The sequence below is a fragment of the Rutidosis leptorrhynchoides genome, chromosome 3, assembly GCF_046630445.1.
Source record: "Rutidosis leptorrhynchoides isolate AG116_Rl617_1_P2 chromosome 3, CSIRO_AGI_Rlap_v1, whole genome shotgun sequence".
Classification (NCBI taxonomy): domain Eukaryota; kingdom Viridiplantae; phylum Streptophyta; class Magnoliopsida; order Asterales; family Asteraceae; genus Rutidosis; species Rutidosis leptorrhynchoides.
In genome coordinates this window covers 363,916,177-363,932,335 of record NC_092335.1, presented here as the reverse complement: position 1 = coordinate 363,932,335, position 16,159 = coordinate 363,916,177, and the positions used below count along the sequence as shown (strand labels likewise).

The following is a 16,159-nucleotide window of genomic DNA, read 5'->3' as shown; positions in this document are numbered from 1 at the left end:
AGGTGGATGAAAACTTGACACATTTATTCGTCAACTGCAGGTGCATCTTTGCATTATGAAGAAAACTGTTTACTTGGTTGCATGCCCCAACTCTCATTTCGAATGGGGTTAAGTGGTTAACAATGCAATTGTTGCATTGACCTACAACATTGGTCGGGAGAATGATAATAACATTTCGAAACATTTTCAACTAACAACCAATTAAAATGATGGTAGTAAGGGTTAAACCTGAGACCTCACATGTGAGGATATCAAGACCCAACAGATGATTTTTTAAGGACAAAAAAAATCATAATCATAATTGGGTTTTAATTAAAGTCTAAATTTATGGTTCCAAAAGAGAAGGTTAAATTCCAAAACATACTACTAGATATATTCTAATCTTCACACCAAAACTGATGAAAATGCTCACATTATCATCTTATCTTATCTTTCTTTTCTATTTTATTTTTCCTCTTTCAGAAGGGATACTAAAAGGAGGTACTGAACAGTTCATAGTAGAGTCGCAGAGACGTAAACTAGTACAATCTCTTACGACATTCTGATGTCCCGCAATTGCATGGCAGCGTCCTTACATTGCCATTCTTATCTACAACACTATCAAGTGCATAACCGTAGTCATACGTAAGTTCCTGATTCACACAAACAAACCAATTGTTCTCGTTAACCCGCTATTCAAACCAGTCACAAACATGGAATCCTAAAAAAAAAAAAAAAAAAAAAAGATAAAAACCTGAAAGGGGAGTATGTTGTCAGATGCAAAAAGGACTATTCGTGCGAATCTTGGGTCACGATGCGAACTTAAAACACACTGAACAAAAAGGTTTGGCTCACAACTGTGGTTGATAAACCTTGCAACGTTACCAACATGACCAGCATCGATACAAAACTCCGGCTCGTTTTCATCTGCGTTTCCCAATCTTTTACATACAGACAAAGACACATCTCCCAACCTCCTCTGCACATGTTATCAAATACAAAAGCAATTTTTTTAAAAGGTGGATGATTTCATATATATATATATATATACTCCCTACGTCCCAAAATAATTGTCTTGTTTGACTTTTTAAACTCTTTCTTCTTTAATTTTGACTTTAAATATTTGTATTTGTGCTATATAATATTTGATGAAATTTATATGAATAAATTCAGTTTTAAAATGTGTTTTAAAATGTGTTTTAATTGGTATAACTTTCATCAAATATTATATAACGCAAATTAAAGTCAAACGTAAGTTGTATTAAAAAGACCTAAAAAGTCAAAGAGAGACACTAATTTTGTGATGGAGTGAGTATATTAGAATAAAATGGGTCAATTATACTGACCTCTCTTCCTTCAACCCCATTCATTGTTTGCCAACAATCAATTTCAAATATATAATCATTATCAGCAACATTGTCCAGCTCATTGTTCCTCCTAAGCTCTCCAATATATTCACATACAGGTGCGCCAGAAGGGATAAAGTCTTTGGTCTTCACAGCCCACCCTTTATCAGAGGTACGAAAAATCTGTTCCAACAACAATTTAACTAAATTTTATATGCTGCATACAAATGGCGGCAAATTTTTAAACGTTACCTATGTTTTCATGTATAAATTAGTTTTATCTAATTTACTGTATTATACTTGATGGAACAAATTGATCCAAAAACTTTTGATGCGATACATTTTGCCACCATTGGATGTTTTCTGGTACCAACACTGTGCATATTTCCCCCATCCCAAAATAACTGACCCATTTTGACTTTTGAAGTTTTTCAATATCAACTTTGATTTATATAATTCTTGATAAAAATTATTCCAATGAAAACGCGTTTTTAACCCATTCCATTCATACAAATTTCATCAGATATTATATAACATAAACAAATGTAAGGTCAAAGTTGAGAAAGAAAGACTTTTAAAAGTCAAATGAGACAGTTACTTTGGGACAGAGAGAGTAGTAAATAAAAAATAATATTCAAGTGCGGATGTAGTAAAAACCTCAAGGCGATATTTTAGCCCTCGCTGAGATGTGCGGTTGATGCAACCAGGTCCACATCTACACCCTGGTCCACATTCAAAAACAACATCCTTCGGTTCGATCAACCTAAACATGAGAAACAAGCTTACTAATGAGAGATGAAGTAAATAAACTTAAAACGTAAAACATTTTAAGGTTTATTGTTTCAAAGTACACGGAACCTTGGGCCTTACTATTCTAAGGGACGAACTTTGAAAATTCCTATTGTATGTATTCTAGTTTTGAAAACGTTGTTTGTGTATCAAAACGCCATGTGTTAATTAAGGTTAGAGAGTAACCTGCCCCCTTGGATTCGCACATATGGAAATTCACCGTTGTTTAATTTAGCACAGGCACAATGTTTTGAGTTTGAGCAATAACCCTTGCAGTCGCACCCACTTGTATATGCAGGGAGTGTAAGCTTGCTGATAATATCTTTAGTATATGTAAACCCTGACAAATTTCATACAAATTGAGATGTTAGAAGACCAAAAAATATCTACAAATTAAGTTGTAAAAGTTACAATAAAGATTCAAAAACACAACTATAGAAAGCATTTATGTATTGTATTTTTACAAATTATAACAGCAACATAACATTCATATCAAATTGAAAAATGTATAGTATTGGAGAATTAGAATTAATGAAAGGAAAAAGAAAAGACAAAATGTTTTCATGAATAGAACATTTTGGTATTTTTTTTTTTGTTAGAAACTTACAAATTTAAGAGTCAACATTTCTATTTAAATTGTGTAATTCCCATTCCTTATCACAATAAAGCTTTATCATTTTACACTTTCACCTTTGTACCCCGAATCCTAAAATCTACATGCGATCATGCTGACCTTTATTTACTCACTATTTACAAAAGTAAAATAATTATGTTTTGCTGCATTGAGTAGGTATCATGCTGTTATCAAATTTGTGTATTTTGTAGAATTTATCTTTTTTCCTTTTGGCACCTTGGGTTTTATTAAAACTCGAGTGTGGTATGTTAACACCATAATAATAATAATAATAAAGGAGCTACCCTCACTCATCATACTAATCCAGGTTGAGAGGACTACAAATAAAATTAAGATGAATGTATAAGAGATTTAAACTCAAATCTCTTTGAGTTTACTAGGATAGGTTGACTAAACGGAAATACCTGTAATAGTAGTATCATCGATTGTATTAATGACAGGTATTTGCACTTCTTCTAGACCTTTAGCAATATCCGGGCACACCAACCTTGCAAATATAATCATGCAAATAAGTTAATCAGTTTCAGTTAAATGGATATTAACGGAAATAAACGGACAACATTTTCCGTGTTCAGGCCAACTCGACAAATTGCGTTTTACAAGATAGATTTTTTTTACAAAGATTCCAGATGCAAGGTTGTAAAAGTCGCGAGTAGCCACCCCAAGATTCGAACTTGGGACCTTTTGCAAAGATGTTAGGTTGCAACGTTGACCTTTAGTAAGAAAAAAATTAAACATATACTCCGGTATATATTACACATATAAACATATATAACATTAATCATAAATATTTCAAACATAGATATATGACAGAATCTAATTTTAAAAAATATAAAACTTTTGACCTAACTTTGACCCGACTCAGCCCGACTTAATTTGACATTGACCCGGCTATTAAGGCGTTTTTAGGCGACTCGGGACGGGCAAGTCCCCAAACCGACGCATCGGCCGACTCATCCAACTTTTACAACAGTGTTAGATGTACGCGGCCTAACCGGGTTCTCCCGTGACCGGTTCGACCCTTTACCAGAGTGTTGCAGAAATTGGCCAACTCGGCCGAGAACTCCCATCGGCCAACTCAGCTGAGAACTCGGGGAGTCCTGCGTTTCAAATGGTTGTCGAGTACTCGGGCCCAGACTCGGGCAACAAATGGTCAACGGCCAAGTCAACTCGGTCAACGGCAACAAAAAAAGGGAAAAATCGAGAAAAATAGGAAAATCGGTTAAAAAATAGAAAATCGGGGATAAACTCGGTCAACTGTCTCAGTTTTATTTAAATTTAACTTTCAACCCCCATATGCTTACCAAACACTATTTAAATACAATAACAACAACAACAAAACCCAATACCACCTGAGTGGTGTATGTGGGAGGTTGGATGTAGACAATCCTTCCCCTACCCGAGAATAAAAACAAGTCCTTTCTCCACCGAATGATCTCAAAAGTAGAGAAAGTCATCCCTCTCTTTATTCAGCGGATAAAGAGATTGCTTCCAAGTGGACCTCCGGCCAAAAAATAGAAAATTTTTTTTTTAATAAAAAATAGTAAAATAAAATTAAAGCGCCATGAAAATTGTAGAATCAGATTTTCATGGGTTTAAACACTGTTTAAATATATACTTTTAACCCTCTATGTTAATTTATTTAATGTTTTCATTAAATATATGCACTTTATACCATATATTTAAAATTTTATTATTTATATATTTAAAAGTCAACGTTAGTCAGCATCCAAGTTCTCCTCAGAAAACTCCTCGAGTTGCCAAGAAGACCTTCAAAAGTCTACGCTGCCTAGTTCTCCCCGAGAAGCGATTTCTTCAACCTTGCCCTTTACTATGGGCAACCCAAGATATATACTTCTAATAAGGTTTGAACATGTGACCTCATGTGAGGAAAAATCAATTTCAATTAAATAAAAATGTAATTACAAAGCTATTTTCCAAGTCATACCCGGGTGTTTTTACAGGAGCCTTTGAGGAACGCCCGTGGTTAAAATGGACCTGTATTATAAGACATAACAATATATAAAAAAAATCTATTTGTATTATGTTAAATCAAACTACGTACAAGACATTCATCCATGCAAAGATGAAAAATGTCAATTTAAAGATGTTTAGTGCTTTACCAGATTGCTTGTCAGTTTAGGTTGTCCTTGAAGACGCTTCAGAAGGTATTTAAAAACTGCAAATTTAGAGACACCTGCATCTTCCCGATATGCAGCCACCTGAAAACGAAATAATGCAACGTTGCGCAAACATATATGCCAAGATAAACCAACTAATTACAGCAAACATGTTATTCAGAAAAATCATCAAACATAGTTGTCCCTTTAGTTTTTATTGCTATGATATAATTCAGGTAGAGAAATGTAAGTTTCAACAATAACATACTAAAAAGATTAAAAAAAAAAAAAAAACTCATTAGAATTGTAGGTTGCAAAAAATAAGAATAATTTATCATGAACCCTTATTTAAAATTCTTGAAAGAAAATTTGCACTAGCAAAGCTCAATGGAGAACAAGATTGAACATTAAATGATAGTCATTTCACAGTATTCAGTCATCACCATGAAGAAAGTGTTTTATCCTTATAAAATATACAAAGATATTTTAATGACTAATTAATATTTGTTTGTAAACACAGTAGTATCAACACAAGCTAATTTACTTCGTTTAGTAAACAAAGAAGACGCTTTCAAGTTGTTAGTGTAAGTCAATGTTGTTACTAAACAAATTAACGTATTTACCTTGTACAACCCATCATACGTATACGTTTTGTGGGGACCTTTTGAGTGTCCTCGAATAACCCTTACAGGTATAGACTGTTCCATACTGTTCTGTATTCATACGAAAATAAAGAAATTTAAAGATCACGTTATATATATTTTTCTTCATTATATAACAGCGTATTGGAAAGCACCGACCTTTAAAGCCAAATTACCACGCTCCAGCCTTTGATTTCTGATTTGACGTTTATTACCCGTAAGATCATGCCCACCTTGACCAGTATATTCAATAGTATCCAAGTCATCCTTATCATCTTCATATACACCAGATAATACAATTGCTACAGCTATTGGCATTTTGTACCCTTTATACTTCTCCTACAAAATCAAATACACCAAGCTTGATACGTATTCAACAACTAGGTAAGTTAATGATATAAAGATATATAGCTAAATGTAGTTTTATTCTGACAATAATGTAGCATGAAGAGGTCACCGTCATGCTCTATATGTCATACCTTTTTAGCATAATCTTGACCCATATAATCAATGCCATTAAGCCAGTGACTATGAAGACCTATGGCCACCATTTCACATCGTGAACCGAATACATGATTAACATCAATACCTGCGATTTATGAACAAGAGTTTTATTTATTACCATTTGAACAAAGCACAATATAAGAAGCTATAAACCAATAAATAGAAAGATTGATATGTGCCAAAAACTACCTTGTTAGATATTAGTATAATAATCTTAGTTTGGAATATAAGATGCTATGTATCAAAAAGTAACAAACACAAAAAGCCCAGTGGTTGAAGCCTTGAGATCCTTGCAATAGATCTCATGTGCAAATCTAGTGGTGGCCAAGGAAGGGTTTGAAAACAGGCACAGATTAATCAAAGTTAGGCCCCGTGCCCTCTCGGGTAACCCGAATAAGAAGAAACGTTATTACCATCACTTATGGTTGGAAAATAATAACAAAAGTAAGCACGCATGCATAAACTAATGGAAGAAGTGTTTATGCATCCATAACGAAGTCTTGAGACGTTTCAAATAAAAATTAATGAAACTTTCTAGACATAGAACTTCCATATCACAATACAGGATAAACAATTTCTAATTATTCGAGTAGATGTTTCGTGAGTTGGTTCATACTTCGCAGGGAAAGAAGACTATGAAGCTACCTATATAGAAAAAAATAGAAAGTGGGAAATGGAAAAGTTATGAGGTCTATAACTGGATACCTTGTTGGGCCGAGTACATCTAAGACCTCAAATGGCATGGGCAAGCGAATAGAACCACTTATGTGCTTCAACTACTTATACCCCAAGCTTAAATGGTTGTACCCACAAGAACCAACACTAGGATTTTCCAACCTTGGTTAAAAGGAAAAAATGTAACTTCTTAAGGGGAAAATAGTAACTTTATACGGGTGTCAAAGGTTAACTTGGGGGGCCAAACGGTAACGTCTCTATTTTATAGAAAACCCCCACCTAAATTTTTGACGGGATTTATCTTTTTGTTCGACTCGTTCCTTTCAAAGTTAATAAAGGCATAAGAAAATAAGCTTTTAGTAGAAGCAAAAACCCAAAATCCGTTTACTCTTGTTACATATTCGTGGACATTTCTTTGTTTTCTTGGGTTTATCAGAGGCAAATCACATATTAAAAAAATATACCTTTGTTCAAAGTGAAGGCAGATATTACACTCAAAGAGATGGTACACGACCCTACTTGTATATGTCTAGCATGTCAATAATTTGCATTAAAAATACAATAATTTACCTACCAGGCAAGTGACCAAATCTTTTTTCGTGGTATAGGACTTCTTCACGTTCTAGCATCTGCATCATACATAGAAGTCAACTAAAGAACTAAATCAATAAAAAGGAGCCAAATGAGACATATTTAATGTACAAGACATATTTAAGAGTTGCACAAGGATAAGTGAAAGACCGGGAATCAATGATCTTCGATGACAAAAATCATTTACACATTGATCTCATCGAGATTGCGTTTGGTACTAATTCACTCCTATTACTAATGTACGCCCTTAAATTCGTGTAAATTTAATAAGTTTCCATAAATGATAATCATATACAATGTAAAGCAAATATATGATACCTCAGATATGGCTGTCAAATCAGGACGTTTTTTAGATTGCTTTCCATCAGATTTATCCACACCATCTTTCTGCATATGTTTGGGAGGTAGATGGTGATTCAACAAGCAATGTAAAGTAATCATTATAGTCACAAAATGAATTACTACCAAGCACAAAACAACTAATATTAAACACACCCCAATCCAATGCATTTAATATTACACAACAGTTGATATATTACCTTTGTATTAGGATGTTTTGCAAGTTGTTTATCATTTTGTTTACTTTCATCTTTTTCCTGCAACTGTTAGTGATGACAGTGCAATAAAGTATGAGGGGTCATAAAGTGGAAGATGAATCAAGCAAATCTCAAACACGCAAACAACAGCAGCAACAAAAATACCCAATCTCGCATATGCGAGGTAGGGAGAGGTGAGATGTATACAATCCTTCCTCTACCCTAGAATAAAAGATAAGTCGTTTCTCTAACCACGAGTCGAGAAAACATTCTCCACCCACAGGAAGAGAAAATCATCTCTCTCTATTCCAGGGTAGAGAGATTGCTTCCGTGAAAACCTCCGGCCAACAAAAAAAAGAAAAAGAAAAAAAAATTAGACGCCATGAAAATGGTAAAATCAAATTTTCATGAGTATTAAAGCTAGACTGAAGAATCAATTTAGGCTCTACGAGGCAGTCAACGCTTGTTGTTGCCTCATTTAATAGAGCCGAATGACATTGAGAACAGAACTCGAAATGCATGTCAGGTGAAAGTTGTTGCGCAAGCAAAGAGCCAACCACCCGCAAAGATAGCAAAATAGAAAAGATAATATTTAATGGATATAAATATAACCACAACCAACAGCTAAATTATGTGAAAACGAACCAAATAACTGAGCCGGCTCAGGTCATTTACACCGTACTAACACTTGTAATTTCAAAAATTCTCCAATGATATTGAATGGATTTCTGTATATCTCTCATTCACAAATACACATATTTATAGAGTTACAATAAGAGGGCCTTCATGGGCCAATATACAATGGACTACATATGGGCTAATCCTATAAAGCTATACATACACTAACACTAACATCCCCCCGCAGTTTTATCGGGAGGAGTATCCCGTACGTTCAAACTGGAACGAAAGTCGGTAAAGAGTGTGGAAGGTAGTCCTTTTGTGAAGATGTCCGCGTACTGAGAGCGTGATGGAACATGTAAAACTCGAATATGCCCTAGGGTCACCAGATCGCGAACAAAATGAATGTCAATCTCTATGTGTTTGGTCCTTCGGTGTTGAACTGGATTCGCTGTCATGTATACCGAACTGATATTGTCACAATATACAATGGTAGCCTTAATAGGCGGTGTACCCAACTCACAAAGTAGATTACGAAGCCAACATGTCTCGGCAGCTGCATTAGCAACTCCACGATACTCTGCTTCAGCACTAGAACGAGATACAACATTCTGGCGTTTCGAGGACCAAGAAAGAAGGTTATCACCCAAGAATACACAGTACCCGGACGTGGAGCGGCGAGAAGATGAGCACCCACCCCAGTCAGCATCTGAGTAAGCAATGAGACCATCAGTAGAAGATGTGTGGATCTGAAGACCGTGGTCTATGGTGCCGCGAACATAACGAAGAATGCGTTTTAAAGCATTCATGTGCGGCTCTCTGGGATCATGCATGTAAAGGCATATCTGTTGAACTGCGTATGATATATCAGGCCTCGTAAAGGTGAGATACTGAAGTGCACCTGCAAGACTTCGATATAAAGTAGGGTCCGAGACAGGGGTTCCCGCGCTATCCAACTTTTTGTGAGTGTCTGCTGGAGTACGACATGGCTTACCTTGAAGCATATCAGCACGTTCCAAAATGTCAACCGTGTACTTCTTCTGAGATAGAAATAATCCAGAGCTACTATGAGTGGCAGAGATCCCCAAAAAATAATTAAGTGGACCTAAATCTGTCATTGAGAATTCTCTGCTCAAATGTGACGCCCCGTACAAAATCATCGTGTACGGTACATCAACAACAGGATCATTACAAGGTCAAACACTATATGCTGTTTGAAAACCAGTTTTGCATTCATGAACAGATAACGTTTTACAAAAGATGAATAGGAAACATTAACATGAGTACATGATACTAAGGTCATTACAAAGCTATTGTTTTGAAAATAACATAAGTTGGGAATGCAAAGTAAAAGTTTCATGCTTGAGACATCTCTAAGTAATGCAGCGGAAGTCTAACACAGCAAGTCTGTAACAGCAAGTCTATACACCGAGACTAGAACAGCAAGGCTAACAGCAGAAGCAACAACGTCTAAATACCTGAGAAATACATGCTTAAAAAGTCAACACGAATGTTGGTGAGCTATAGTTTGTTTGTATTCAGTAATGTAATGTAGGCCACGAGATTTCAGTGCTTCAAACAAGCGTTTCAAATCAGTAATTCAAATCAGTATGATAAAGTATATGTATAACCGTGGGCACTCGGTAACTAACTTAACGTTTATACCCCCTGAAAGTACACTTGGCAAGTGCGTATGTCTACGAAGTATTAAACACTCGTTAAATGCTAGCGCGACTAGCCCGAGTGGGGATGTCAAACCCTATGGATCCATATCTAAGATTCGCGTTCATGGTTCAAAAACCAATGATTAAACGTTACCGAGCTAAAGAGAATGTTTATGCCGTTGTATAACCCACACATATATAAGTTTAAGTACTCGTGCCTAGTATGTAAAACATAAAATCCGCATGTATTCTCAGCTCCCAAAATAAGTTAAAGTAAAAAGGGAATGCTATAACTCACAGTGATAAAAGCGGTAAAGTCGGTAATGAAAGTACGCAAGTAGTAAGTCGGTCCGAAAGGTCGTCAACCTAAATCAAGGGTTACTAGGTCAGTAGGTTGTTTTTATAAATTCTAATAGTGCATAAAATAAGTTTAAGTGTCATCATCATCATCATTCATCATCATAAAAGCTAAGTAAGTTCGACAAGAATAGAGATCGAAACAATAGGCTGATTCGGTCAGCTGCTGCGACCTCTACGTAAATCAAAAAGATGCATAGTCAGTGGCTATGGCTCCGTATGTGAGTCCCCTAACCGCTAACCAGTTTTCAGAACCTAACTCGTCTTCGTTTGACCGTGGCGACTGTTTAAGTGCGAGTAGGTCAGAAATTTCAGCACAACGTTAATAGGGTGTAGTGACTCTCGGAGGGCCATAAATCCTAAACCGTAACTCGGATTAAGACGAGGCCTAAACGGAAAATCATCTACTCGAACTGAACTAACTGAAAATCAACTTTCCAGTAGCCCAGGTGGTCTGATCAGATACGAAAATCAGTGGACAAGTGCTCCGGTGAGGTTCTTGGTGCTTGATGCTCATCACGGTTCTCATCCTTGATGCTTGTAGCTTCAAGTGTACAACTCGTTGATGGTTTAGCATCACTTTTGACCAAGATTCTACCATCAATACACAATATGTTAAGACCAAGTGGTAACACAACTCATTTAAGAGTCTTAGATGGATGATCTTAGTCTTAACACAATTACAAGTCCTATTTACAAACAAAGTTACAAACTTTACATCAATCAAACAAGTATGAACATGATCCAAGTCAAAAGAGGTGATGGAACCCTAAGCTAGAGAGCTTGGATCCCTTTCACACAATTTATAAGGTCACAAAGCTAGAAAGCTTGAACCTTTAGTGTTCTTGAAGATCTTGAAGCATAAAGCTTGGATCTTTAAGATATATGAAGATAACAAACAAAAGTTTGAATCTTTATCACAAAATAACAAGATTAAAGTAAAAGAAAGATGAATCTACAAAGTTGCTGAAGATTCAAAGCTAGAAAGCTTGAATCTTCCATGTTCTTGAAAGATTCATGCTTGAATCAACAAGATATAAGCAAGATCAAAGCTAAAAGGAACTTTGATGTCCATAATATGATGATGATGGCCACGAAAATGAAAGGAAAAGAAGAAGAAAAAGAAGACTTACAAGCAATACTAGAAAGGGAAGAAAGAAAGAACAAGTGTGTGTGAAAACCAAATAAGCAAGTGATTTGAATGAGAGGTAAATGGCTAGTATTTATAAGCAAGGAATTTGACAAGGATTGATGACATGGACAAGGGCTAGTATTTATAAGCAAGGAATTTGACAAGGATTGATGACATGGACAAGGGCTAGTATTTATAAGCAAGGAATTTGACAAGGATTGATGACATGGACAAGGGCTAATTAATTGGGTCACTAGCTAGAGTAGGGTGGGCTTGAGCCCAACAAGGTAGAAAGTCCAACAAGACTAACTATTGTGCATAATTAAATTACTACGCGTAATTAAGCATCCAAAAACCCAGGTAATTATTATTATAAAATAATAATTAATATTTCGCAGTCATAATATTCCGATTATGACAAAAGTTAAACGTGCGCGCAAGTTCGCGATTTATTCGAAACGTCAAATAACACTAACGGTTATAAAGGCTTCCAATGATCAAGTTATGTATCCTACGTACTCTAAGGAACGTTTTAACATATAAATGGAAGTAAACCACGTAAATCAAGTTTCCAGAGTATAAAGTAATACAGTACGCACAAATACGCAGTTTCGCAAAAACACAAGGCACAAAAGCAAGTCGAAAAAGCCGGGTCGTTGCATTACCCACCTGTTAATGGAAATTTCGTCCAGAAATTTGAGGAGTGACAAAAAAAAATGGTACCGTATTTAAATAAGAAGTAGCGTGTCAAAGTTCCGAAAGATTCGTGGGTTAAAAAGTGAGCTATTTACCTTGAAAGGTACTCTGGCGTATAAAAGTAAGAATAGGTATATGCTATTAATTAAGTCTCTTAGGAGATCAACAAATTGATTTCATTTCTGGTTAACAAGAGTATGTTGTCTGAATATATCCACAAAAGAAAAGATGATTGTTTTAGCCTTACAGGCATCTTTAGTAAGCTGGATGCATGAAATACATCATGAATGTTACTAAACTCATCTAAAACATTGAGCGCTTATGTCGCAATACAAAGCTGACAGGTAGGATGGAAAACATGGTGATCATAACCATGCGATTTGATGTCTGGATAGTGTTAGCCACGAATTTTACTAACCCCTTGATTTCGAAAAAAGACCATTGGAATAAAGAACTCGATATTTAAGAACGTTTCATTTAACTATATGAATTGAAACTTTTGCTGAAAGTGAATAATCGGACTTATATGCAATGCAAGCCATAATTATCTATAGTGCCTTCAGGACGGTCTGAACGAACAATGAAGGATGTCACCCAGTTTACCATACTGTAGGTGAACTTATCCTTAGATGGAATGAAAGAACAGTTCCATAATGTAACTTTATCCTTTCAGTTACATGTTGAAGTTAGGGTTAACATTAACTAGAACAACATATAGTTGCAACCAACGAAGAAAGGAATGTGTAGAGTAACCATATCCATATTACAGATGTTTTAAGCAGTCCCTTCCAAGAGGATAACAAGATTCATAGATTCCTAAAGTATGTTACTTTACATTTCTGAAAGAGAATCGCACCAAAGGTGTGATCTTTGAACCAGGGTGAACTCTTCGAGCGGTTTGTTCTGAATTTATCCTTATACTTAAGGAGATGCGCGGACAAGAAGATACGTGGACCCTTGGTCGTAAAGAACGGTTTACTCAAAGTGAAAAGAATCTCAAAACGATTCCTTGTACCTCAACCTACTAATTCATAGAGATGATTTTTACGAGGATGTTGCGATTAGCCGTGAAATATTGAGAATAGAAACCCACCTAGTGCCCTTCCTACAATGGGGTGACCATTGAGTGTACCTCAGAAAACTAATTTATCGGCCCGCGATTTTGCCATGTTTAACCTTAAAAGGAACATTTTTCGAGTACAAAGACTTCCTAACAAATTTTTTTTTTATAAATCTGCCACCCAAAGTGGCTCAAGCATTTTTAACAAGGATTTTAATAGTAAGCTTCATCCCTAACAGAGGGAGGGAAGAAGTGTGATCCCTACATGGTGTAGTCTAATACGGAAACCTTTAATAAAATCAACCGAAGAAGTTTTGAAAAACCTTTAAACGTTTGATGCGACAACATAAATGGAACGAAGTTCTTGGTAAATTTAGAAGTATGTATAACGAGTACCATTTGCACAAAATTATTTGACTTAAAACAACTCAATAAAGGAGCGATTTTTAATCATCTTGAAGGTATAACTTAGTATGTACTAACCCAAAATAAGTAAGGGTAAATTTATACATATATGATTTTATAAATCGCGTAAGTGATAGAAAAGTTTTTAGTACTTTCATTTGTCCATAAATCTCGTGAGGACCGCACAAATAAGCAACGTGTAAATCAACGTGTAAAAATTTTGATAAACATAGTTTTTCGTATTTCAGAGGTTACGAGTTGAAAAAGGTCGAGTGAAAAATCTTTGAATCATCAGTTGACATGTTACTAGGTAATGAAAACTAATGAATTAAATGTAGTTTTGATGATTATCCGAACTTAAGTCTTTGGCCCAAAAATGTTTACGTCCGAAGCCGTTGCTAAAAAGTGAGGTATGAAGGATAGAGCATGAGGATGAGAAGTTAATCTCTTCTTGACTTTGCAGAATGCCACACAGGTTATGGCTAATATTAAAGTCGGAATACTAATGATGTTAATATCGCTAGATGAGAATTTCCTTGGAATAGGTCAGGACTTTGAGTTATGTAAAATAGAGCATCGCTCTGACAGATGTGAAGAATAAGATCCCTGGGGTAACGCAGTAATTTTGAATGGTTTAAGTGTTTGTGGATGCCCGAAGGCTCTGCATGACGAGGTAGTAAGTGCCTTCATCACATACACACACATGAATCTCTTAGTTTCGACACTTGTCTGTCTTCATGATGACTTGGATACGAATAAGCAACGAAAAATTTTATATTGACAAGCAACGAAAATTTTATAGAATTCATTTAAGGTGACGATGTAAGAAAAGAAATTAAGTTCTTAGCAAACTAGGGTTATGTACAACACGTACCATTCAAGGTAAAATATCCTTTGAATAAAAGATTTGATTTGTAAAAGTGAAAGTAAAATTTCATATGTATTTGTCAAAAAGAAGTAATTATTTACTTTATTTTATATAACGTATACGATTTCAAAAATTTGCACGAATGGCAAATAAAATAAATTTATTTTTATTAAGTTTTGAGAGGACCGCACAGTAAAATAGTGTAAGTAAAATTTTGGCAAACAAAATTTTCATATTTCGGAGGTTACAAGTTGAAAAAAGATTGATGAGAATCGAGTAAAAGACTTTTGAAAATCTCGGGTGATATTTGAGCAAAAATGTTACGAGGTAATGAAAACTGTTGAATTTTAATGTGGTTGATGACTATTAGTAGGGCATAAGTCCTTCGACCAAAAATGCTTAAGTATAAAGTTGTTGCTTATAAGTGAGAAACGAAAGGGAGAGTATGAGGACGGGGATTAACTACCCATTGATTTTGGAAATTCCGAACTGGTATGACTAATATCGAAGTAAGAAGGGTGATGGTGTGATTATCATTGATTAAGAATTCTCTTAGAATAAGTTAGGATTCAGTGTCGCATAAGAATGAGTATCAAATACGATTCTTGGGTAGTATAGTATTTGAATTGCTGAAGTGACGGGATACAATTTCCTTTATGTATCGTTGTCCATTGTATCGGTTTCTTTCATGGCTAGAAAGTGAGCAGATTTGGTGAGGCGATCAACGATAACCCCGATAGTGTCATAACTGCCGACTATTTTCGGTAGTTTCAGAATGAAATCCATCGTCATCCCTTCCCATTTCCATTGTGGGATCTCGGGTTGTTGAAGTAATCCGGATGGCTTTTGGCTCACCATTCTCGCGAGGTATACGAATAATCTTCTTACTATAAATAACTTTCGCTTTCGTCCTTGAAAGTCAGTCCGTTCCAACTATTTCCTCAAAGCTTTCTAACTCGATGAGTATTAGGTTAATTTTAAGGTCCATTCCAACCAAATCTTATTATACTGCCGTGAAAATTTTTATCAACCTTCTCAAATAACATCTGCTTATGCGCAGGTAACTAATCCTTTCCAACTACTACTATAAAACTTCCAAGTTTTGTTGGCATGAGGTCATCTCCAAATGACCCACCTGTTAATTTTTAAGGTACTATCTTAAATTACTCCTCTATCTCTGCCAACTTACCATTAGCTTGTCCTATAGAATACTTAACTCTCATGATTGTTAATGGCTTATTAGTCATCACACTAGGATTCTTAGATATAAGGTTTCTATCACTCTAGTATTAAACAATTCCGAGACGATAAATCGTTGTGAAGAAACGTACCCTAACTAAAATCAGGATCCATGCGAGTCTCCATAGCTGAGATAACGATTGCTCTATCGTATGTGAGTCCAAAGTTTTTTTTTTTCCTATTTGAGAACTTTTTCCTTAAGTATCCAGGGTGTCTATATCTATAACAAATTTTTGGGTTATCAATTCTGCAGTCCAGGCCCTTCTCGTACAGTATCTAGACTATGTGGTTATTCCTGCCTTTAT

At 35.5% G+C, this 16,159-nt stretch overlaps 2 protein-coding genes across 2 annotated transcripts; both read right to left on the bottom strand.

The window, feature by feature from the left end:
• Positions 1-412: 412 nt before the first annotated feature.
• LOC139901240 (histone-lysine N-methyltransferase, H3 lysine-9 specific SUVH4-like) lies at positions 413-7,661 on the bottom strand. The gene is made up of 13 exons (XM_071883967.1): positions 7,598-7,661; positions 7,263-7,317; positions 5,989-6,098; positions 5,669-5,848; positions 5,492-5,581; positions 4,872-4,970; positions 4,697-4,746; positions 3,153-3,235; positions 2,301-2,454; positions 1,983-2,088; positions 1,326-1,508; positions 734-958; positions 413-632 (listed from the first exon to the last, which is right to left on the bottom strand). Exons 2-13 carry the CDS (start codon positions 7,315-7,317, stop codon positions 519-521), a joined length of 1,449 nt encoding a protein of 482 aa, XP_071740068.1. The 5' UTR covers positions 7,598-7,661; the 3' UTR covers positions 413-518.
• Positions 7,662-8,663: 1,002 nt separating this feature from the next.
• On the bottom strand, positions 8,664-9,551 carry LOC139901239 (uncharacterized mitochondrial protein AtMg00810-like). Its single transcript, XM_071883966.1, has one exon. The coding sequence runs from the start codon at positions 9,549-9,551 to the stop codon at positions 8,664-8,666; it is 888 nt and encodes a 295-aa protein (XP_071740067.1).
• Positions 9,552-16,159: the final 6,608 nt, after the last annotated feature.